Below are 25,404 nucleotides of genomic sequence, written 5' to 3'. Positions count from 1 at the left end.
GAAAAGTTGAGGTCGTTCACGTGACAACAAGCCAGACGAATGTCGAACATCCTGATCAACCCCCGATGAGCCGACACACGATTTCACACATGCTCAGGAGGAAGACGCTATTTTCAGACAGCATTTCTAACGCAGCAGCACAGAATTGTGCCATTAGTGTATGATTCCTAAAACTTCTTAAAGTTCCCAGTCTGGTGGCGTTCAGTGTATTTTCACCAAATATTCATAAATATTCATGAAAAGTGAAAATGCGGTAAATGAATGACAAGTCTGGCTCAGAGGTCACATGACTTCTCTGTCTTTGAGGAGAAGAGGAAATATTTGCAGCATATAATCTGAGATTATGGTCCTGTTCCTCCTCCTCTGCATAAAGATCCTGGCAATCATTAGTTAACTTCAATTGTTAGGGGGACGATTTTCAAAAGAAAATAGAAAATTCCAAAATAGTTTCAGAACAAATGAATAATCAATGAATTGATGAAACATTTCTGCGCCGCAGTCCATATGTCTCCGAGGCTTTCACGTTTTGCTTTGATTCAAATTGATGTCTTCTGCGAAGCCGAGTCAGATGAGACAGAATCAGACGGACTGGAAACGCTACAAACCGCACGTCAGAATAGAAATAGGTGTTGCGCTTCCGCCAGCCACTTCTCAGAAACAGCCGAACACATCCGAGCCCCGAAAAGCAGCGGCTAAAGTAATGAACCAAACAGAAACCAGCCTCCAGGGCATCATATAGGGTATCTTTAAGGATTTGTATTTTACATCTCGCGCTGGTGACTGAATACACCGATGGGACCGCAAGCTTAAGCACACATGCAGACGGAAGAGGAATTACAGTTAACAATAGTTTACCTATAATTGATTTTTACAAAGAAAAAATCTTGCTTGACTTTGTGTTATGTTGCTCCGAATATTAAGATGTGCTTACTTATTTTGTTGCACAACATCCCAACTTTTTCAGGTGATGAAATCTTTTTCGATTGAGGCAGTTTCACCCACAGGAAACAATCCCTGTGCAGAGATGGCACTTTCATATTCGGTATAATTATCACTTGGTGTACAGCCTGGCTGTGATTACGGCTTCCTCCTGCTGCCTTCTGTGGAAGCGGTGGGACGCGGGCTTCGCGTCACACACCAACCTTTCATTTCACACGTGTCAAGCGTCTCCTCCGTCTCTGTTTCAGGTGTAAGTGTAACCTCCATGCCTCCCAGTGCCTGCTGATTGATGGGAACCTCCAGTGCCAGTGTGAACACAACACCACCGGCCAGGACTGCCAGCGATGCAAGAAGGGCTTCAAAGCCAAGTCCTGGAAAGCAGGTTCCTACCTGCCAGCACCCAACGGGACCCCCAACACCTGTACGTACCTGCCCGGGCGTTCCCGCCGCCTCCGTCCGCCTCGTCCGTCTGACACAGTCGCACCGCGGGCAGGCTTCACACACGAGTGAGGTTCCCTGGACCAAGAGGGAGAAAAAAAATAAACATTTGGTTCGACATTTTTAACATCACATTGCAGAAGAAAAAAAAAAACAAAAAAAACAAAGAAAAAAGATCAAGCAAGTCAGTTGCAACAAAACCACTGATCCAACCTCATTCTCAGATCCTCCGCCCACTAAAGTCACTATTAGTCACCTATTTTGTCATATTTTCTTTGTATAAACTTTCTTAATGATTAGTGTTTCACGGTTTCGCCCTTTATGACCATCAATATTCAATTTTCTGTTGATCTTATTTGAGAGCCAGTAAACATCCGATTGTTTTTTTTAAACACGCTTCTTTATAGTTTTGATCACATTGGCACTTTGGTCTCAGGTTGAGTCAGAAGAGTTTACAGTGCGACGCCAGTTTTTGGGGGAGGTCTTCAAATCCTTTTTGTTTGAAGCGATCACAGTTCCCTGTTGACTGACCCTCCTGTAATTTATAAATGGAGTCAAAGCTTGATGCTCACTGGGCCCCATTCAAGTTGAGACGCATCATTTTTGTGTTTTCCTTCCAGAAGTTTTAGGCAAATGCTGAAAGCAATGCTTTTAATTACAGTCGTGGTGTGCATACACAGCAGCAGCAGCGTTTCAGGAAAGGCACGATTTCTGTCATTTCCATGGAGACAGAGTCGGTCAGTTTTCAAAACAGGTTCCAGCTTCGGAGAGGTTTTCAAAAAGTTGAGTTTTCAGTGGTTCCAAGCGCCGATTCTGTCTAAACGGACACTCAGAATGCAGCACAAGTTTTCACCTTAAACATTCTGGAAACGGAGCCTAAAAACACTACGAATGTAGTAAAATTCAAACTTTTCTCTGTTCCTGGTTGCTTGTGCTAAAAGTAATAGAAGAACACGAGCTTTTCCCTTTAAACTTTCCTTTTGACCATTAAAAGTTTAACTTTCTACAGTATTTCATGTGAACGGGACGGTAAGCCTCGTCTGCCTCTGCCGCGCTCTGGTCCAAGTCTAAACTGAAACGTCATGGTTATTACAATAACGCCCGGTCACATTGTGATTGGTGAACAACACCTTTAGAAATGAAAGCAAATTAATGTAATTTCTTTGCTTTATTCACCTAATTAGTAAACCGAAAGCTGCGAAAATTGTCATTATTACCTAAAAATATGGTTATTTTATCACGAAATACTCAAAAGCTTCGCTAGCGACACATCTGCTAGCATGTCTGTAGTGTGGAACTGTTTCCAAGTGGAACGAGGAAACGGTCCAAAGGCCACTTTCTGTGTTTCAGTCCATTTAAAACCAATCTGATACGAGTGCAAAAGGCTTCACCGAACCGAACGGCAGGATCGCATCCTCAGTGCCACCGAATGGTTATTCATCTTCATGTGGAATATTGGTGCTTCTGTTGAAGTGTGTTGAGTATTTTCAACCCGATAATAGTCTTTCCCTCCCCAAAACGAAAACAAACTTTTTCCGGTCGTCGGTAAATGTGAAGGTTTTATATGAATTCTGAAGGTCTGAATTATGAAATGCACAATCAAGGAAGCGAGTGTGAGGACGATAACGAAGCGAGAGAGCGGCGGAGCGTCGTCACCTCGGTGCAGAGAGCAGATCAGAGCTGCAACACAACGGGGGGTGGAGTGGGGGGGCTTCTGGGGGGGGCACTGGGGGAGGAAATCCTCTTGGAGAGTGTAGCCGGCTACCGTCGCTAGCAATGATAAAATAATAATCTAGGGCAGCCCCCCCCCCCCCCTAGCTTTTCCTTCCTTTCAAACAAACTCAGGCACACTCACATGCACAGTGAGAGAAACACCAGCACACACACACACACACACACAGACACACACACCTGTACCTGTGTGCACACTGCAGAGAATGGTTCCATTGTCAGAGTTTTTTTTTTTTTCTTTTTTTGAACGCTGCCGTGTTTCCAACCCATTTATTCCTTATGGCACTGACACACACCTTCAGAGGCCAACACCGGCCTTTTACAAAAAAAAAAGAAGAAGAAAGAAAAAGAAAAAAACTCTTGAATCCCATTAGTGGAATTTAAAAATTAAAATGTTTGCAACTTGCTCGCTTGAAATTCTACACAAAAATGGCCACAGCTCAGGAAAGACTTTGGTCTCTACAGATTGCATTATGCATGCCAAGCTCAGCTAAGTATAAATACAATCTTAGGAGGAGAAAAAGAAAAAAAAAAAGGCAAAAAGTTTTGATTTGAGGGTAGCGAAGGGGTAGCGCTTGCTGAAAACATACATATATGATGAGGGCCACTGAGTATGAGGGTTCGGAGAGGAGTTAAATTAGGCCGGGAAGGAGAAGCGGCGCACATCCAGTAATTACTCCGAGACACTAAGAGGTGGTCCATAACAAGCCCTTATTCTGCAGAGCAGCTCTTAAGCTCTCTCTGCCACCTGAGTCTGATGAATGAGGCAGAATCCAGTCTTTAGGCAAATTGAATGCATAAATAACAACAAGTTCTTATCTCCTCTTCCTCTTTTATTCTCTTTCAGGTACAATTGCTGGTTCCCCCTCCGGTTCTAGTAAGTAATAATGCAAAAGCAAATCAGACGAGGTGGTATTCCACTCTCTCCCCCTCCTCCGTCTCGCTTTTTGCTCCTCTTTTGTTGCATTGTTTTGGGTTTTTTTCCTTGAAATGTGAGTTTTAACCCCTATAGCTCTCCATCTGTGCGTCTACCAAACTCCCCCTCTCCGCTGTGATGTTCGGCTGGCTCTCCAGTCAGTCGTTTCTCTTTCCCCGTGTCTCCTCTCTCTGAGCTGCAGCTCGGGCCCCGTGTGCTTCATTATTAATAGGCCTCTCTGTCGCCATGTCCACCTGCACAGGAGGAATTCTTCCACAGTTCTGCTTCTCTTCTTTTCTTTTCTTTTTTTTTTTTCCTTTTTATATTCATTTTATTTAGACTAAAGACAGTGCTGTTGATGGATTGAAGGAAGACGGGATGAGAGAGGGCCGTGTGAGGACGGGTGGTGGATGGAGCAGCACGGGAAGACAGAGAGAGACGGAAAAGAGACAAAAACAGGAGAAAAAACAGGAGAGGATGTGGGCATATGTAGTGTGTTGTAATGCAGTGTGATTCCGGGTGAGGAGCTCGGGGAGGCAGGAATAAAAGGGGAATTTGATTAGGGATTCTCTCTGTGGAGAGGCTCTCAGCCTCCGAGCTGTTAGACAGAAACGATCGGCAAAGTGGCAACATCAACCCTGACAGCACTGGGCTTTTCTCCACATGGCCCAACAGTAAAAGGCTGATGCATGGATAGACTGAGCAATTGGACCGCACTGCAGAAGTCCACTCCTCCAAAGCTCTCCGCCGACAATCAGACGTGACTGTGTGGTTATGTGGACAAATGATGAGTGCGATTTATCAGAGAAAATAATCATTCCGGCTAATGCGTTGATTAGGAGTGTGCAGAAACCGACTCGGCGTGTTTGTTAATGGGGGTTTCTGCTTGTGTTGCCGAATAGCCACGACCGAGACGCCGCTCGAGACGTTCGCTGTCCGCAACGCCGACGGAGAGACAGAGGTTGAAGCTAAAGTACAGTACGAGGGCGAAACCGAAGGCGAGAGTGAAGAAGGTGAAGCTGAACCTGAGGGCGAAGCAGAGCAACCCACAGCCCTCTCTGAAACTGAGCAGGCCCCGGCTATTACCCATCAGCCCCTTGGAGACACTCAAGAAGGTGCGGAAAAGTAGCTTAGTCATAGCTAGATGTAGAGTAGAGCTGATCCTGCAAAGTATTGATATAATATGATCTTTCACGTTGATCCTGCTCTGTGAAAAACCTTCTCTTTGGTTCATTCCTAAACCTATATCCAAAGTGTCTTTTCTTCTTGAAGTGCTTGTTTTAAGATCATTCCAATGAAACCAAACAACTTTTTTGGGTTTTTTTTTTTTCCTGGAAAAAGACCGAGTTCATTCAAGTTAATTCTTGAACAACTCCTGGACAGTTTGGGAATACACGCCGATGACTGGCGACACTTTAATGAACATTGCTCCATTCAGATCAGCAGTGTGCAGAAGACCGTTCTGGCTTCTGTTCACTCAGGAAGTATCACCAATGGATCAGCACCTGGGAATTTCAGCTAATTAACTTGTTCTGTCTCTGCCCTTTAATGTATACAAATAATGATTTTTGGAAGATTTTATTGGAGGGGGACGCTGCTTTTTGGCCATTTACTGGTAGTTTGACAACTCCCAAGATCCACCGCGGAGCACATGTTGAGTTTTTATTTTGATTAAAACACATATTGAGGTGGTTCCAGAGGATTCAGTGGTGTCTGAATGATCGTTTTGAGTCTTAATTGTACATTCAACTGGAATTCACTTTGATAAATTTGTAATTTGTTTAGATTTAAAAAAAAAATAATAATAATAATCAGTGTTTTGTTTGACCTTTTTCATGCATAAAAATCCAGAACATTTGGTCAGATGGTGCAGTGGATCAGGTTCCCAAGCATTTTCTTCCTTCCTGCAAAGAAATGTTTTGAATGTTTCCCCTCCCATGTTTCTTATTTTAATCTTACATCACAGTAAGACAGTGGTGTCGAACACATTTTACTGGTAAAATAATGCCACAATAACCTTCACATTCAAAGTCTTTCTTTGTCGTGGTGCAAAGCATACGCTAGGAAAATGTTTAAATTTTAACCAAACCAAACAGACACAACCAAAAATGATTAAAATATCAACATGAAGGCAAGTTTAATGAAACATTTTGGTTAAAAATACGGTGACGTGTCCACAAAAGTTCTCCTGTAGCTGTTGTGTTATGCAGGTTTTTGATTTGGTGGGCCAGATTGGAGCCCATTGTGGTCCAGTTTTGGCCCGTGGGCCTTATGTTTGACACCCCTGGAGAAATAAGATGTTTTTTTAGGTTCTTAAGCAGACCTGCAAAACTCTCTCACACCATTAATATATCATGTTTGACACATACAAGTTTCATTTGGACAACTTTAAGAGCAGGCAAAGCCTCAGACACCCCCCACCCCCCCGCTGCTGTCCAGGACCCCCCAGGTTAGGAGCCACTGCAGTCGACCACTGACTTACTGGAGACAAACCCAAAGCGTGTGGACATGCTTAAAGACGCTGACAAGTCGAGTGTTTGTGTGCGTACACATCATCCATAACTCATCCCGCAGCTGACTGGAGGTCTTACTGTAAGTCGTACGCCGACTGTTACCCTGCGCCGCAGATAGACCCCCGGTGTTAACGCTGCCCCCGTGGTGAGCGCAGAGGCATCGAGCTACACGGGCATTCAGACTTGATTTGTTCTGACTGGCTGCTCTCAGCAACACGGGACGGATGTGGACGGTTCCCGTCAGCCGCTTCGATGTACAGTGAAGCAGTCCTTTAAAGCCCGGCAGCCCGCCGGCCTTCATGCTAAATTCAAGCCGCCGCCGCCGTCTTGGTGGGCAGCGGACCGCTCGTGTTACACCGGAAAAGCACTTAGAACGTGGGAGGAGCTGCGATCCCCGCACCGCTCGCTGCAGTGTCGTCAGGCCCTTTCTTTTCTTTCTTGAGGAAATCCATTAGTGGCATTTTTCTGAACAGCGCAGCACTTTTCTTGTTTGGCTGACATCAGTAAAGGAACTGAGAGTATGCACTGATTAGCCGTGAACGAGGACGGACGGACCGACGGACGCCTTAACGAACGCAGCGGCGGTCCTTCGTGAGCTTTTTAAAAGTCCATTGCAGAGGACACCCACTTCACAGAGCACCGCGTGGGCCATTTTTTCTTTTTTTTGCTCACGCCGAGACACATTGTGCCGATATATGCTATAAACTACATCCTAAAGGAGCTTACTCATGTTTTCATTAAGGCTTTTTTAAAGAGAAAATTTGACAAATAATTATACAAAATTTACAATAATCATGCACTGATAACTAGACAAGAATAACTGTTACAGTATAATTTTTATTAAGTGATTAATCAGTGTGTCACCAAAATGCCATATTTAATGTGTTAAGTAGGTGTAAAACTGCTGTGAAGTTACGTGAAAACCCCTTTTCCAATTAATTCACTTCTATTGGCAGAGTTTAACTTGAAAAACTGCAACCGGCTGAATTTTCAGACACAAAACTAAATGATCATGTCATTATACCCCTCCATTTGTTTTTGTTTTTTTAATCCCAGGTTTAGAGGAATGTATTTGGCTTGAACCTGACCCCGATGTGAACACACTCTAGTTATACGTGTGTGTGTGTGTGTAGATTTATAGTGGGCATATGGTGCAGTTCAGTGAAACCCATAAATCATCGTCATCCCCTCCTCTTCCTCCCGGGGATCTGAGGTCTTAGGTTCCGTTCTCACAGAGCGGCCGCCACTACTGTTGTTTCATGCACACGCTGACACACATCCGCGTTTCATCACGTCGTGTGGCTGAAGGTCCCCCGACTTCAACGACTCGATCACTTTTACACCGTTTAGCTGTCATGAATAGCATAACCTGCAGTGTCACTGCGATTCTCCACTGCGGCATTTAAAGATGCATTCAAAACAGGATTTTTTTTTTTTCTTTTTAAGGATCTGAGGAAAACCAACAGGTGTGGAGACTCTGTTTACGTCCACTCACTGGGGATTTCAGGATTTTTATTTTAAATCTAGATAAAACTTGATTATATAAAACGTGCTTTCGCCATCATTTCCCGGAATTTCTAAATACAAATCCAAGCTTATGTATTGTGTGACTTCCTAAGTTGGTCAAGCTAAAGTTTTTTTCCCGCTGTGGCTTTTTGCTGACAAAGCAGATCCATCTCTAAAGATGTTGGAGCAGGCTTATCGGCTGGACAGCATGTCGTAGTAGCTGCACCCTTTGTTGTGTGCCGCTGCCCCAGTTAAGTGTGAGTGAGCATGCTCAGATGAGGATTAGCAATCTATTGGCAAGAGAGCCTGATCCACTGAGCCTGCAGCCCCATTGGTCAGCGGGACAGATGGGAGTTCAGCGAAGAGGGGGAGGAGAGAGAGAGAGAGAGAGAGAGAGAGGGAGAAAAAAAGAAAAGCAAATCCTAAAACCCGGTCGTACATCTACCTCTGCAGCCTCTCCACCTCAGATGGCCCGACATGAACCTGAGTTATCTTTAGGCCAAATTTAGATCCCAGGAATGAAAAAAAAAAAAAAAAAAATCTGTACGCAAGCAGCAAACACAGAAACGTGTGTGTGAGCAAGACAATCTCTCTCACACACACACACACACACACACACACGTTCAGTTTGATCAAGCTTGAACTTGGCCTTGCTCTGGGAGAGATTGGCTCATGTCTGGAAAATCATGTGACGTATTAATAACATGCATGCTGTCAGTGCGTCTGACACTATTAGACGCTCGGCCAAATGTTACCTGCTGCTGAATCACAATGGCTTCATTAGCGCCGAGTTAAATCAATGTCTCGAAGCGCCGGTAACAAAGGATGAACATGCTAAGGCCCACAGATGGCATTAAATGTTATGGTTATATTTTCCGAGCTTTTAAATAAATTATCTCATTACATGCAAATGCAGTGATTTGGACATCGTCTTTAAAGAAATTCATCACCGCACAAACCTACACGTCCGCAGCGCCCGCTCTCCTTTGTGTACGGTCGAAGTGTGTGTGGGTGTGCACCAGCGAGTGTGTCGAGAGACAGTTAGAGCGTCCATCTGCACAGGCAGACAGGCACATATTAGAGGATTATGGAATGAATCAGCTTAGACTGTTGATGCATCTGATGGGAGAGTGATGGCGCTGTTGCATGTTGCTGAAAATGACACCGTGACCTTTGTGATCCTTTATGCACACAGAGTCGTTTGGCCCGGCTGGCTCGGTCTCTGGGCCCGGAGACTCACAGGTCGGCTCTCTAAACCCTCATCACTTTGATATTAGTGAAGGTAGGCACCATCAGATGTAATTTAGACCTGGATGCAGTGTAGTTCCACCAGACTAGATGGCACTGCGAGCGTGATGGCTGGAAATTATGTAAACGGCTGCTTGTGTTCAGACCCCAAATCCCCTGCTAGCGCGAGATTAAAACCTGCCAGATCGCTCTTCCCCATGGTTTACACTTTCCGTCGCTCTGTTTTTCAACTGTCTAGTTTAATAAAGAACACACACACCTCCACGGCCGCGGACAACACACTGTCCTTCCAGGGCCGGGACGACTGGAACAGTTTTTCCTGGCTGAACAGATGTGAAATGAGTTTTACGACGCACTTTCTGCCAAGAGTGTCGTAACAATGCTGGCGTGTTACGACGCAGCTTTGATGTACTTGATCTTAGTCACATCATACGGTATGTTTAAAGCAACAATTGCTGATCGGGGACCTCAAAGATCTGATCTATAGTCAGATGTAATAACCAATAAATCTCTGGAATCTGCTATTAAAATGCCAAAGTCAGCTTTACATTTAATAATAGTGGCGTTAACTGCAGTGTGCAACATTATAAAGGTTGAATTTCACATATTACAACGGATTAATCACATTATCCGCTAAATGAGGATTCAAGTGTGAAATCACTGGATTTAAAAGGACAAGGATTTCCAAAGGAAAACTCACACAGCCAGTCATTTATTCATTAATTTAGTTCATTGTGCCGCTGCACAATGGTTTATTTATAGATGGGCAATTAATTTATTGCTGTGGTGAAGGTGAGAGAAAAGCATCGCCACTATTTGTCACTAATCACCCGATGACGAAATGGAGTGTGTGCAAACACGAAGGCGCGCGTCCGCACACAGCACGGGAAGTGTAAGACAGAGTAATACACTTTGACAAACCGCCGTGTGATTTCGTCTTACTACCATATTAACAATAGTCACACCTTTAACAGTCACAATGTTTTGCAGGGAGGACACAGTTTCCGGCACCGAAAGGGTTGTGGAACAGCTTTTGAGTTTAGCCTATCTCAGCAGTGTGAATTCACACTTTCATTGTGTGTTCTCACTTCTGTGCGTATGAGCGTGCACACTCGAGTGTGTATGTGTGCACATTAAGAGAGAGGAGGGAAGGCAAAAAAAAAAAAAAAAAAAAAAAAAAGGGAAAGCTCGGCTTTCTTTGGATAAACAATCTGAGGCAGCATCTCTTATGCTAATGTGTGAGCCTGCCCATTCCTCACTGCATTTGCATTCTCTGTCCTCACGCACCTGACGCAACAGACAGCAGGGCTCAAACCGGAGCCACGGGGAGCTCAGCCCCGCTAACACACGGCGAGTTACCCACCAGCTCCGCGTCTGAGCCTCCGCCGAAACCCGCGGGAGGATCTGACACGCTTCACGCCACGGCGGAGGCTCTCCCTCCCTCGCCGTCCGCCGTGCCAGAGGAGCACGGAGTTCCCCCGACGCCGCGGGACTTCGCGCCGTCGGGGAAAATCCCCCGGCGCTCGCGTCCGTCCCACTCAGTCCCCGATGAGCCCGCACATCGCCATCCGACCGCTGACCGCCATGCGATCACAGATGAGTCCGCCCCGCGTCCACCGACGCAGCTCCACCATCACGCGAGCCCGGCTGAGAGCGAGGGAAGGCACTCCCAGCCGGGCCGCAGTGAGACGGGAGGTAAGGCCCGCCCGCCGCTCCAGGCGTCTGCAGCTAGAGTTAGAGGCCCGTGGAAAATTTTACAGTCTCATTTAGAATCGGGAGATCATTTTCATGTGCAGCTCATCTAAAATGGGCCATTTTCGGTCGATGAGAGTCGACTAATGCGCTCTTATACACAAGCTATCATAATTTTTATAGTGCTCCGCATCATATCACATGTCAGGGACGCTTATTTAATTTAGATAGTGACAGAGGAATCTGCTTAAACATGGGCGAGTGAGTCAGTTTCAGAGCAGAGAGAGAGAGAGAGACTGAACATTATGCGTGCTTATCAGAGCTGTGATGGAGGAGTTCAGTTGGCGGCGGCGTCTCAGCATCATCCAGAGATAGCGAGAGGATTGAGGAGTTATCAGCCACAGGATCACAGTGATGAAAAGACACGGGGACGTTTCAGACAGAATCGGGACTCCACCTCGACTTACCGGCGCAGATAAGAAAATATGTTATCAGCGGCGTTATCGTGCGAGAGCTCTGGCGAAACAATAGTGCGTTTGTTTGAGGTCATTTATTTCTGGTTTTGGCTCGACGTCAAGCTGCCAGGGAGAAGGAGAAGATGAAGAGCTCAATCACTGTCGTAGTTTACCGAGCCAAACACATCTCTCAGTTGTCGGAGAGCAAAGCGGGAACCCCGAAAGATCCAGCTGCCAGAGTGCAACGTCAGAGAGTTCGGCTCAGCCGATCGAGGCCGATGCCAAGAACGGTTCAAATCACTTCCAGCCCCAAGGCGGCGTGGGTTACTCAGATTAAACGTGTTTATGCTCACTCCTGGGCTACAGCAGCCTCTGAAGCCACCGCCATACAGAACCACGCTTCGCTCACTGGAGGGGTTTCCAGTGTGTGTGTGTGTGTGTGTGTGTGTGTGTGTGTGTGTGTGTGTGTGTGTGTGTGTGTGAGTATGCACAGCTGTGACAGATGTGTGAGAGAGTGGGTCTAGTGGGGCCAGAGTCGGACACGAGTAGCGGTAGGCGGGGGTTACTTTGATGAGATGCGCCGATGGCACGCCGCCAAGTTGTGTGAAATAGTCCAGGGTGCTGCGAGAACAGCTGCCGGCGTCCTGTCTCACCGGGGCCCCGGGGGGGGGGGGGGGGGGGGGGGGGGGGGGGGGGGGGGCAGGGGAGGGCGGGCGAGTGGGCGGGGAGATAGCCTGGAGGGGGACGCACCGCGGGGGGGGGGGGGGACGCTTTGCAGGATGCCCCTCTCTGAAGAAGAACAACTGGAGACATGGAATACCTGCGTAGAAATACCTCCAGGGGAAACCCAGATGGAGGCGTGCGGCGGCCAATTCTCTGGGGGGCCCGGCGGTCGTTAGTCCCTCACTGACGTCCACGGTGTGGTCGCCTCAGATGATTGGTTGTCCATACTTCTGTACTGCCAATCGTCTCCGCGAGATGCGGCGCTTGATTTATCGAATTGTGAGCGCTACGAGGAAGAGAGGAACCAGCTTCGCATCTCTCTCCTTGTGCGTGCGCTCGCTGTAGCCCTAAAAACCTGAAGCAAAGGATTGTGGTGATGGCACTCCCTCTGGGAAAGTGGAGGTTACAAAGAGAGAGGGAAAGGATGTGAAAAAGTCTTGAGCAAAAGACAATTAAAGATGCAGTAAAAATGGAAAGCGTGTGCTAAGCTGTCTCTAGTAGCTATATTGATTCGAGATGTTTTTTTGTGACTGTGGCACCGGAGAGAACATTAAATCTCTACATGGGGAAGCACACCCGTGAGGAGGCATTACTGTAATATAAACCAGTCCAGAGTGCCCGATGAATATTCATAGTTCGGGGTAAATACAATAACAAAGACAAGAGGAGGAATGGATGGCGTTCTTCTAATATTGGAGGGGAAAGAAAGCACAGAGTTAAAACAAGAACAAGCCAAAAATAAAAAAAAAATCATGGCATTCAGATAAAAGGAAGTGCATGTCATTTCTCTCACACCCAAAGTGAAAATGTAGCGCTGAAGGAATTTCTCAAGCCTGTCTGACTCTCACGGCTTTTTTCCCAAGCCCAGGGCTTCGGCCCCTGATGGGGCAATCCACTATCTGACAGAGTGAGAGAGAGAGAGAGAGGAAGAATAGAGGAAACAAGGTCTCGGAGGAAGAGGAGGAGTAGACAATATCAGTAATCTTTACCCGCTGCAGTATCAGCCTAATTATAAAAGTTGGGGATGTGGAATGAAGAGAGGCAGTGAAACAGCCCAGAAGACGTCTGTTTGTGTTAACGATGTTTGTGTTGCGTCAGTTTCCCACGGGTCCGTCCATCAGGAGATGCCTGGACTCAGAGGGGCGGCGCTGTCTGAGCACGGCCCGGAGGAGGACGAGGGGAAACGGAGAACCTCTGAGAAGACAGGTATTCGCTGGAGTCGGGAGGATTTATTCATCACGTCCTGTTCAGCTTTGGTTGAGGCCCCGATCGCACGACAAGGGTTGAAAATGGAAAACTTGCATTTATGCGCTTGAGCGTTGACCTTGAGTGTCGCAGCGGAGACACGAGCCAACGAGTCCTGCGATTCGCCGTGTTGAAAATCAGCAGAAATAGCTTCACAGGCCGGTTTGAGGCCCACAATGATCCAAACATGTTTTTTATTGAAAATATTTAGAATATAATTCTGGAGTTCAGGTGTGGAGCAATAAAAAGTTGCAGAGACTCGACAGCTCACAGTCGGATCCAAAAACCCGACGCGGATAATCGTCTAAATTTATCTCCGCACTGACACAATAATCTGTCAATCAACTTCAGGGAGAGAGTGAAATCACTATTTTGGCAACAACGCTGATACCATGCAGTCATTTCAGACAATGACTGAAGTTGAAGAATGGTTTTTTATTCTCTTTTCATAAATGAGCAGAAACAAAGTGAAAACAGCTTGAAAACTAGGAAAAAAAAACTCAGCTAACGCTCTAATTTGTTTCCTTTTATTAAATAAATGGCCACTGCGGCATGTCAGATCCTCACAAGTCTGAGCAGACAATTCATGAAAACCACGGCCACAGATCCACAACGTCATCTGAGCACGAGAAGAGAGAGGAGGACGAGCACAGAGGAGGAGAAAGGGAAGTTGAAAGGTATCCGACGTTCACCTCTCCTAGCTCTGAGCAAATTCAGAGAAAATAGGAAAAGCAGCATCATGAGCTCAGCTGTCCAAAACACAAACAGCGGAGGTGCGTCTGATTTTTGTCTCCGGTTGTGGCGCACCAGTCTCCCACACGTCGGGTGAACATGAGACTCGCGGCCACAGAGCTTCAGCCGAGCACGGTGAGGACAGAGCGGAGGGAAAGGGAAGCCCTGGAGAGACAGGTATCCGTCCTGATATTAACCTGGACAGTGATGGGTTCTGGAGTCCACCGTGACAGAATAAGAATAAATAGATTACAGTATGTACAAGTTAACGTTGTAGATTTGCACTTTAGTAGTTCTGTGTTCGCTCTACAACCTTCTGAGGTTTCGCAACACACATGTTGTCTTAAAACATCGGACATCTGTGTCTTATTTTCATAAAAAATGTTTGATTTTTTTTCCCAGACTTTCACGAGTCTAATCGTGCTCACGAATCTCACGGCACCAGAGTAACTCCATCTGTGCACGGGCAGAAAATGCAGGAGGCGGACGGGCTCAGAGAAAGGCACGCTGAGAAGAAAGGTATCTCATCTTTATGCGGCGGAGTCAGTGTTCCCTTGAAAGCCAGAAAAAGCAGAGATGCGTCAAAATTTTTTGCTTGTTAACGTTGATGACTGTGCTGCGTCAGACCTCCACATATCAGAGGGAGACGTGCACGAGGCTCACGGCCATAAAACCACAGCGTCGCCCGAGCGTGGCGAGGGGAGGGAGGAGGAGGAGGAGCATGGCGCCAACACGGGAGGTATCTGAAATGTAGAGTAGAGCTCTCTGTACAGCTGGGGTTAGCAGAACATGACACTTTCTTTCTTTTTTATTAATGCATGCAGACATTTTTTAAAACGCTAAAAAAACTCATCTCATAAAATAAAGTGCAGTCAAGCACATAGGTTTCAGCAAAGGTAATGCAAATGTGGAGAAGTTGTTTTCAATAGGCAGGTTGAAGTAAAAAAGTGCAATTTATTCTATCATTAATCAATCACTGATACTTTGTTATTTTATGATTGAGACGACCCAGACGTAAGCACCAGTTTTTAAAATCCTTTCGCTTTCAACCATAAACAAAAAAACTGTCATTTGAAGCTTCGTGTCAGCTGTTGAAAATTTGATATCCATCCAGTATTCCATCATAATTCACTAACTGGTGCAAGTTTAAAGTCAACGGAGTGAATTTTACTCCCTAAGCATTAAAGACCGCAGCTCTGGTAAACTTACATTAAACATTCATTTGCATGCAGGAAAGATCTGTGTGCACATGTCCAAAAAAATGCAAAAATGAGAATATAAAAATGAGAAGTATTCATCCAGGTCTGCTCTAGATTGTATCAAAAAGGTCATTTTTAGGACCTGCAGTAAATCGCCTCTTCAGGTGCTTTCACTTTTTTGTCCATATGAAACTGATGAACTGATGTTGTGTCTCAGTTTCCCATAAGTCTGTGGGGCACGGGCACGTGCACGAGGCTCACGGCCACGCTTCAAGCTCGTCGCAGCACGAGGGCCGAACAGACAGGACAGCTGGAAGTAAGCGCGTCTCATCTCCTACGTAGTGGCAGCAGTGGTCTGGTTCTGGTTCTAGTTAGTTCTAGTTAGAGGTGAAATCGATGTGCGGTGGACTCAGAGGCAGAAACTGGGCCGTCACCGAGACTCAATTCACCCAGTTAGAGGTTCTTTTCTTCTGATGACGGTGACACCTGTGGTGTGACAGTTTCTCACATGCTTGAGGGTCACGAGCACCGGAGTCACGGCCACAGAACTACTTCTCCCGGCCAAGAGGACAAAGGTCAAGAGGAGGAGCAAGAGAGACAATCTGAAAGGAAAGGTATCATGTTTTTTTTTCTGTCTTAATGCTCTGTAGCAGCAGCTCTGTAGCTCACTGTAGACGAGCCGTAGCGCGTAGCGGGAAAATAAACTTTTCACCACAGTGTAAACTTGGCAGCTCACTGCAGAAAATAGGCCACTGACAGGAAATTGCAGGAATGCATCTCAATTTCTGCTTTCTTGCTGGCTTTGCTTGTGACAATAATGACTGTGCTGTGCAGTTTCCCACGTGTCTGAGGGACACGCGGGTGGGAGTCACGGCCACAGAACAGCCTCATCCCAGCACGGAGGGGAACGGCAGGCGGAGGGTGGAATCAGAGGTATATGTTCAGCATAAAGCGTAACACACAGTTTCTGAGGAGGAAGCGTTTCAAGAAAAGCTTAACTTTTAATATAGTGCTGTTTGCTTCGTGTGTTCACGATGCATTTATGGTGTTTAAGCCTCCCACACGTCTGAGGGACACGGTCACGGGACTCACGGCCATGAAATAGCATCTAAACGCGAGGAAGAGCATCCGGGAAGCGAGGCTGAAATCCATGCCGCAGGTATCTGGTTCTCATGTATCGATGGCAGCGCTCTGCAGCATTAAAACACCAGCTCAAGAGCGAGATGGTAGGACAGCCTTGAGCCTGTGTGGAGCTTGCATATTCTCCCTGTGCTTGCATTGGCTTTCTTTTGGGCAGTCCGACTTTCTACTCTATTGCAGTGAATGTCAGCTTACTTAGCGGCTTCAGATGAGAGTGTGATGGCTGCGGACGGACGTCTGACTGATTCTGAGAGAACTGCTTCCTGTCTGACGTCGGCTTGCATAAGCTTTCTTATTTGCCATAGTATAAGCAAACGGAGAAATGTTTTCTGGTGTGTTAGTTCACCACGAGTCTGAGCAGCACGTGCACGGGACTCACGGCCACAAAACGCCGTCAGGGCACGGAGAGGAGGAGCAATCGGGAAGAAAAGAGGAAAGCAGAGGTATTTATCCTACATGCAGTGGTAGGAAAGCTCTGGAATCTGGAGAATGTGTGGAAAAAATGATGAAAGTGATGAAAATACACATTTATATGCTGTTCAGTTTTCTTAAAGAAATACAGACTGCTGGCTCTGTACTGTTCTTAATGACACTGTTGGAATTTCCTCCATGTCCCAGTCAGTGGACCACAACATCCATGCTTTTCTTTCTTTTTTTAATTTTTTCCAAATTGGTCTTGCATAATCCTGTTGGAAAAGCTGATATTGACATAACAGGATGCTTTTTTTCTGGCTTTATTCAAGAAAATCACGGTTCATCAGTCCTTCACCTGCATGAGACTCACGGCCACAAAAGCTCGCCTGAGCACGGTAAAGTATTAGTCGCAAAGCTTTGTGTCCGTTGCAGCGTAGTTAAGTCTTGGAAACTGGAAATACAATTTCATATCTCACCGTGGTTCGTCAGGACATCCCGCGGGTCACGACACTCATGGCCAGAAACCCTCTGGACATGGAGAGGGAAGAACCCAGAGAGGTATTTTAGTGGCTTATCTGACGCTTTTGCTTGAGTTTTACTGAACATTCTTGCTGAAACTGCATTAGTGCAACTGTGGTGTTTCAGTCTTGCACGAGCATGAGGAGCGTGTTCATGAGACTCATGGCCACGAAATCCCTCCTGCACACGGACAAGAAGAGCACGCCGCAGGTACCCCTTACGTCTGCAGTGGCTTCAGCGTCGCCCGTAGAGCAAATGTAGGAGTAGATGTGAGCCTGCAAAAATGAGCAAAACGTCCTCTGTGGTAACTGGTTGTCAGGCCATCACGGCGCCGCCGGACACACTCAGGAGACTCATGGACACCGCGCATTCGTGCACGAGCTGGAGAGGATAGCTGAAAGTGGAGGTATCCGTTTAGTGTTCAGTAGTAGCACTGCTTTCTAATTACGACCGAATAATAGAAATGTGTCAGCAAAAAAATGAGTAGAACGGCACTTTTCCACTTTATGTTTCAGGCCATCACAGCTCTGAGCGACCCGGTCACGAGACTCGTGGCCACAGTGCATTCGTGCACGAGCTGGAGCGAATAGTCGAAGGTATTTTCAGCCACGTTTGTGAAACTAGAGCTTCGCACGCCACGGTTTGGCGTGCTTCTCGAGCGCCGTCGCGTTTCTAACCAGCGTTAAATTCATGACACGTGTTTTACTTTAGCTGCCCACGAAACGCACGGCCGCAAAAGCTCGCAGAGCACGGAGGGGCGGAGCATTCAGAGCGTGGAGGAACAGGTATCTGCTGTAAAACCCAAGGAGGCGATTCTTTAAGTTTCTGTAGTGATTCAGTAGCGAGAACAGGACTGTAGAAAAATAAAGGCATTAATGTGGTTTGTTAGGACATCACAGACCTGAGGAACACGGGAGTCACGGCCACAGAGGCTCGTCTGGGCACGCTGGGGAGGCACATACAGGTATATATATTCTACGTGCAGGATTATTTTTGCTTTATAGTTAACGTAGCATCCTAGTGACGGAGGAGATTTTAGCTATTTTGAACGTGACGCACAAAAAACTGCTACGCGTGTCACTATTTACAGTTTATTTTGTTTTGTTTTGATGACGTCTGGCTTGTCAGGACGTCACACACCCGAGGAACATGGGACTCACGGCCACAGCAGCTCATCTGAGCACGCTGGCATTCACACACAGGACGACGACTGAAAGCGCAGGTGAATGTCCTGTAGGGAGACGCAGCCACGCTTCAGATTGAAAGTTCTGCACGAGCACGTGCTCCACAGCAATCTCTACATTTTGGTTTTAATGACTGGTTGTTAGGACATCATGTATCTGAGGAACATCATGAGATTCATGGCCACAGAGGCTCATCTGAGCACGGCGGAGAGGCGCACACAGGAAGAACAACTGAAAGCACAGGTATATAAACAGACAAATACTCAAAGATAGCTTTGCTTTAAATGTAATTTTGTGTACTGGTAATGCTGAAGACACATTTTCACCAAAACGGGACAGAAAGACATGGAAAGCATGTCCCACTTCTACAGCTTTGTTTTCATGATTTCTTCTGCTTGCTAGCACGTCACACACCGGAGGAGCACGACACTCACGGCCACAGAAGCTCACCTGAGCACGGCGGCCATTCTCATGCAGGACACACTCCTGAACACACAGGTAGACGTTTCTACTGTAGCTCTGCTCATATTTAAAATAGAGTCCCAGTGACGATGAAAATCCAGGGTGGATTAAGTTTTTAGCTCAGGCTCATCAGTCGAGGAAACTGAGAAGTGAATGAGCTGTTTGGTTTGTTAGGACATCACAGATCTGTGGAACATGAGACTCACGGCCACAGCAGCTCATCTGAGCACGGCGAGCATTCACACACAGGACGAGCGCCTGAAAACACAGGTGGGGGAACGGAGGGACATGTAGCAAGCCTTATTTTAAATAACTGTACGGCTACTGAAGAAATATGCTCTGAAATGGGTTTAAACACATTCTTTGGTTTGATAGGACATCACACGCCTGAGGAACATGAGGCTCACGGCCACAGCAGCTCGTCTGAGCACGCTGGACATTCACATTCAGGACCAACGCCTGAAAGCACAGGTATATGTTCTGCAGGGAACTGTAGCAATGCTTTACATTTAAATTATAGTACTAGTACTGATCAAATTGTGCTCTAAACACACTCTTCAGTGTTCACTGTCTGTACCTGGTTTGATAGGACGTCACACACCTGAGGAACACGAGGCTCACGGTCACAGCAGCTCGTCTGAGCACGCTGGACATTCACACACAGGACAAACCACTGAAGTCACAGGTGAATATTCATCTGCACAGCTGGCAGCAGCTTATTTCAGTGATGAAAAAGTACATTTTGCTGCAATTTCTTTAAGGCCATCGCAGTTCTGAGGGACACACACACGACACTCACGGCCACAGAAGCTCGTCTGAGCATGAAGGACATTCACATACAGGAAGAACAACTGAAGGCACAGGTGAATATTCACATGACTCATGTCGATGACGAACTCTGCAGTAAATAAGTTAAATTTGCTGCGGTTTTTAAGGTCGTCACAGTTCAGAGGGTCACACACACCAGGCTCATGGCCACCAAAGCTCGTCCGAAGACGGCGGACATACGAAAGTGGCAGGTATCGATTTCACAATCAGCTGCAGCAACGCTCCGCAGTAACTGTAGTGAGGCAGTAAGATACGGGCTAATTCACTTCTGGCATGTGAGTACAGAGTGTGTGCGAGTTTAAATGGTGTGTTTTGACCTCTAGTCACTGGGGTTTGGCACTATCTACGTTATGATTAAACCTTCCCCTCACTTTCCCGGGGTGTACGGCGTTACCGTGACGATCGTATTTATGGCCTGTTCAAGTGTTTGAGTTTCTTATTTACGTGACAACGCCTGAATGCAACACAGGCGTGAGTGGTGGCTTTAACTGTGCAGAACAGCATCCTTTTGATGGTCAAAAGTCCAATATCGAGGTATTTATGAGTGAAAACGACGACAAAGTTGCAGTGTTTGGGATATGCAGACGAGTCACGCAGATGAAATTAATTCCACCACAGCGTATAAAGAGGACTCCAGCTAGCACAAACGCTGATTTCTGAACTTTATTTTGTTTTCTTATGGCCGTGGTTGTCAGGACATCACACGTCAGTGGCACACCACACATGAAACTCACGGCCACAGAGTGTCTCAGCACGGGGGGGAAAGGCCAGCTGGAACTAAAGGTATTTCAGCTCCGTGCTTCAGGACGTTACTGTAGTTTTCTGCTGCCTTAACTCACCTGGTAGCGCTGTGGCGTTGCAGTCTCCCACGGGTCCGAGGGACACGCTCATGAGGCGCACGGCCACAGAACGTCGGCAGAGCACGGACACGGGGCACCAGCCGAGAGGAGAGGTATCCCATCAAGCTTTGCAGGGTAGGGAGTAGCGAGCTTCGAGACACACTGAATCCACGCTCATGTTCCAGTCTCGCACTCCTCTGAGGAGCACGGGCACGAAACCCACGGCCACGGCGCCTCTCCTCAGCACGGGCACGAAACTCACGGCCACGGCGCCTCTCCTCAGCACAGGCACGAAAGGCAGCAGGAGCGCCACACAGGAAGCACAGGTGAAACGACCCTGAACTTTAAATAAAAGTCTCCTGGAGCCAACAAATACTGACCACTGCTGTCGTGTCAGTCTCCCACAAGTCTGACGGACACGCGCACGGCCACAAAGCCTCGCCCGTGCACAGAGAGGACCATACGGAGGGGAGAGGTACACGCTTTAGATGCAGCGGTAGAAATTTTCCCGTAACTTCCAGCACCCTAAATATGCAGTAGATAACTTTCAGCACCTCTTAATCTGACTGTAGTGAGACAAATAGTCCCCCGGACACCAAAAAGTACAAACGGCACACATTTATCTAAATAGTGGCTTGTAATTTTAATGACAGTGGTTGTTGCAGATCCCCACAGGGCTGGCGGACATGTGCAGAGACTCATGGCCACACAACAACCTCCTTTTCTCACCACGGGGAAGAAAGGACAGGTATACACTGCTAGCAGCTTTTTTTCCTTTAGCATTTACATACAGAAATATGCAGCACAACTTTGTTCACGCCAAAAACAGGCCACTATAACACAGCAGGAATGTATCCAAATGTGCCTGTGAGTGTATAGAGCGACTTAAAATAAAGTTACACCGCAGAGAGAGATGTTAATTTGGCCTGGATTGGTGCATATACCCAAAATACTGACTGTAGCTTAAGTTTAAGAATAGAAACGTGACAGGAGTGGGGAGCGGGGATACAGATGGATCTAATCTAATCACGATTTGAATAGCGGAGAGAAGGGAAGATAACGTTTTATGTGTCAGCCCTCTGCAAGTCTGAATAACACATTTAGGAGAGTGATAGCCGCGTACTGAATCCCCCCCCCCCGTCTCACTTCAACACTAAAACAAGAGTGTTTTTTTGTGTTCTGCTCCCGCAAACTCTTCCCTCACGACGGTGGCGTTTCAGTCTCCCACCACTCGGAGGGACACACGCACGAGAGTCACGGCCGCCACGCCGAAACCTCGCCTCACGGCCACGGTGTGGAAGAAGACGGTCACGCGCAGGGAAGAGGTGAAGGAGCAAGTATTCCCTTCAGCGGATTAACAAACCTCAGCGACAAGTTGGGCTTTGCAGTTCTCAATGGAAAGAAAGAAAGAAAACAGAAATTGAGAAAAAGTGTCTAAATGCGTCTGTTCGACTGCGATGATCGTCTGCCAGTCAACAGGAGCCGAAAGGCTAAATCTTAATCTGGTACCAACAGCAGCGCCACGTTTTTATCCGAGACGACGAGTGACGCTGAAGGGCACGGAAGAAAGAAGGAAAAAAAAAAAAAAAACAAAACAAAAAGACAGGCAGCATAAAAGATGAAGCAGAAAAACGAGAACAAGAGGAAAAGAGAAGATGAATTTGACAGTGGAGATGCTCTGGAAATAAGTCGCGTTGTCTCTGCTCAGAATTATGGGAGCATTATTTCATTTTTACACGTTTTGAATACCCTCGTGTCTCATCTGTTTAATAGAATACAGCATAGAGCTTATAAATAAAATAACAAAGGCTACACTGTGTTACAGGAGTGCAACTTGTGTTTGGGCCCTAAAAAAAGTTCCACAGTCATTTATTTATTCATCATTTCCAGGGTCAATATAGATGTATTACTGACTATTAGTTACAGAAAACAGTCGACCTGATTGAAATGTTTGAATCAAAATTAAAGAAGGAAAAGAGTGATGAGTCCAGCCAGTCGTCAGGGTTTCATGAACGCTGCAGCCAGTGTTTCTCTAACCTTCACCAGGACAAGAGAGTAACTGCAAGCTTCCGATCTATACTCAAAATTGCAAAGCACGGATATTTACTTTGGATTTGTTAGCACATCGAACAGACTGCAGACTCCAACTTATGCAAATTCTTACAAATAAACGGTCCGGTGAGGCAGATTCAGCCGGATGTGCCACCGTGTTTTTTTTTAACTGGTTCCATTTTTCCTGCTGGCTGTTTTAGCAGAATCTATACCAGCAAAGCTTTCTCACAATATCTGAGGATATTTCCAGCTTGTCGATGGTCTTCGTGGTGTCTTGTTCAGTAAAACAACCTGGGATAATTTGTGTTGTGTCAATAGAGATTGATTTTTTGGGGGGTTGGCGGGGGGGGTTTTGCTCGCTTGTAGCTCACCGTTTCTTTGAACAACCGGAGGTGGAGAGAGGCGGTCACAGGACCTCGACGCTCACGTTTGGGAAGGAGGATGAAGACAGAGAAGAGAGAGAGAGACTGAAAAGGAAAGGTAGACTTGTAATGATCTAATGGTGCAGCGTTTCATAACTGGTTGCACTAATTTATAATGATAAGGTTATTAGGTGAAACAGTATCTGAAACAAAAAAAAAAGAAAAGAAAACCGACACCGCAGAGCTGCTGCCGTGGCGATTTGAATCATTTCAACCCTCAGTTGAGTCATTTTCTTAAGTAAACCTTCGAAGTGAGTCATGACAGAAAACCCAGTTCTGTAATTTACATGTTTTGCCGCTCTGTAGCGAGTCGGTCACCTCCAACTCAAACAAGTCGAGAGGCTTTTAGCTTCAACTCGTGTGTAACTGACGAGTCCACGGTTCATCCTCAAAATCCACAAGTGGAGAGAAGTTCTCACGCGCCGCGCGGCGTCTAAATGATCGCGTTCATTCCGGAGCACGGCTTGACTGTCGATGTCAGACGAGTGGGTTATTTCCTGCAAGACTGAGAGATCGCTGCGCGTCTCACACCAGCTTCATGGACCTCAATAGTCAAACGATACTGGCGCCTCCCACAATGCGACACCTCCACGTTGCTTCTTCTGGAGCAGAACAGAAAAATTAGGTGTGAAATCTCAAACGGCAGTGTAATAATTAGACTGCAGCGACACCTGAAGACCGCTGCCTCCGTTACCTGCGGAGCGCCACGGCGAACTCGCGCGCCGTTTTCCTGTTTTTTCCTGTTTATGCTTGGCATTTTGCAAAGATTTCACTCGGTTACAAAAGAATGAGCGAGAAGTCTGAGTGCGCAGACGAAACATCCCGACCCCTCGATGCTGAGGTGAGGCTGGCGCCAGTGTAAACTGCTATTGGCAAAAAGCAAAAGTTCTCACCACTCGTTCACTGTGTGGAGATTATTGGCTCCTCTCGAGCTCCGAGCACAATAATCATAGCCGACCATCTTCCAGGAATTCTGTCGGGTGTGATCGACTGTTTTGCCAACTGCTGTTTCCAAAATTGAAAGAAAGAGAAAAAAAAAAATAATTCATTGTAATCTTTTTTGCAGTGTTTGGAGAAGATTTAATGCATTAATCTTAAAGCTTAAGACATGCTTTAAAACAAATTCGCTCGTCTATCCTCGATATTACAAACAGTTGATTATTTGATATGGATGCGGGCCAACCGCAGTTCCTTCCAAAAGGCTTCAGATGCAGAATGTCCTCCATGAATTTTCAGTTCTGTCTCACCACCAGTTTAGAAATGCTGCACTTGGTGAAGAGTTTTATATTTATTTTTCGTCTTGTGCTTCATAGAACGTAGAAAGCCCGTCCTTTCATGTCGCTTCAGTGGGAATCCCTGCCACCTCATCCATAAGACCCCTCTGTAGTCCCTGTGCTGAACTCCAGGCTATTCCCGCCCCAGATGTATGAAGGCGCAGTGCTGAGGATGACTGTAGCGCAGTGTGGACACCAAACCTAAATAAAGATTCCTTCATCCCTCAAGGGCTCCTCAAACTCTTGATCTCAGGAGAGCCTCAGGCCAAACAGTTGTTTGGGATCATATACGATGATTTCAAAGGTAAGACACCCGACAGAAGCGGCACGTGATGAAAAGAACCACCAGGCTGCAGATTTCAGCTTGATTAAAGTGGTTTGTGAAGTTTCTTTTATTGTTTTTTTTTTTTTTTTTCCCCAAGTAGAAAACCTGTGGAAAGATTCCTTTCTGTGTTCAGTATGTTCTCTGTTCTTCATTTTGCTCGTCTTTCTCCCATTCGCATCTGGTTCTGTTTGTTCTGTGTGCATGATTAAGGTAAGAAACTGGACCGTGAATTCCTACACAGACCATCAAACGCTCATTTATCCTGATGTTTCCAGGGAAGGCGGCTTGTTAGCAAAACATACCGATACTTCTTCAACCCCACCGTCTTTGATGCAGGCGGTGATTCTACCGTCTTTTACCGAGAACAATTCAAAACTGATAAATACCAATAAGGCAGCATCTTGACTCGTAACGTTAATTTGTGGAACAATGTCCCATCGCCTCGCTGGTCCATGGAGTAATTGGCCATTTATATTTAATTAGGCGGTTCTTCCCCCACCGCTTGCACGCTTCCCTCAGTGCTGAGAGAGGCACTTTATGGCGCTCCTCTCGCCGGCTTCCTTTAAACCAGCTCATTAATATTTCAGCTGGCATCATCAACCAAACAA

The 25,404-nt window shown here is 46.5% G+C and overlaps 1 protein-coding gene across 1 annotated transcript in view; it reads left to right on the top strand.

Moving 5' to 3' along the window:
• The window catches only part of LOC115382695 (netrin-G2-like), a 69,637-nt gene that overhangs the window by 36,988 nt on the left and 7,245 nt on the right, over window positions 1-25,404 (top strand). Inside the window, 2 exon segments of the mRNA XM_030084531.1 lie at window positions 1,188-1,360; window positions 3,956-3,985. Of these exon segments, the coding sequence (XP_029940391.1) occupies window positions 1,188-1,360; window positions 3,956-3,985 (203 nt within the window).

Source organism: Salarias fasciatus, assembly GCF_902148845.1.
Source record: "Salarias fasciatus chromosome 7 unlocalized genomic scaffold, fSalaFa1.1 super_scaffold_4, whole genome shotgun sequence".
NCBI lineage: Eukaryota > Metazoa > Chordata > Actinopteri > Blenniiformes > Blenniidae > Salarias > Salarias fasciatus.
The sequence above is the reverse complement of the archived record's forward strand: the minus strand, read 5'-3'. Positions and strand labels throughout refer to the sequence as shown.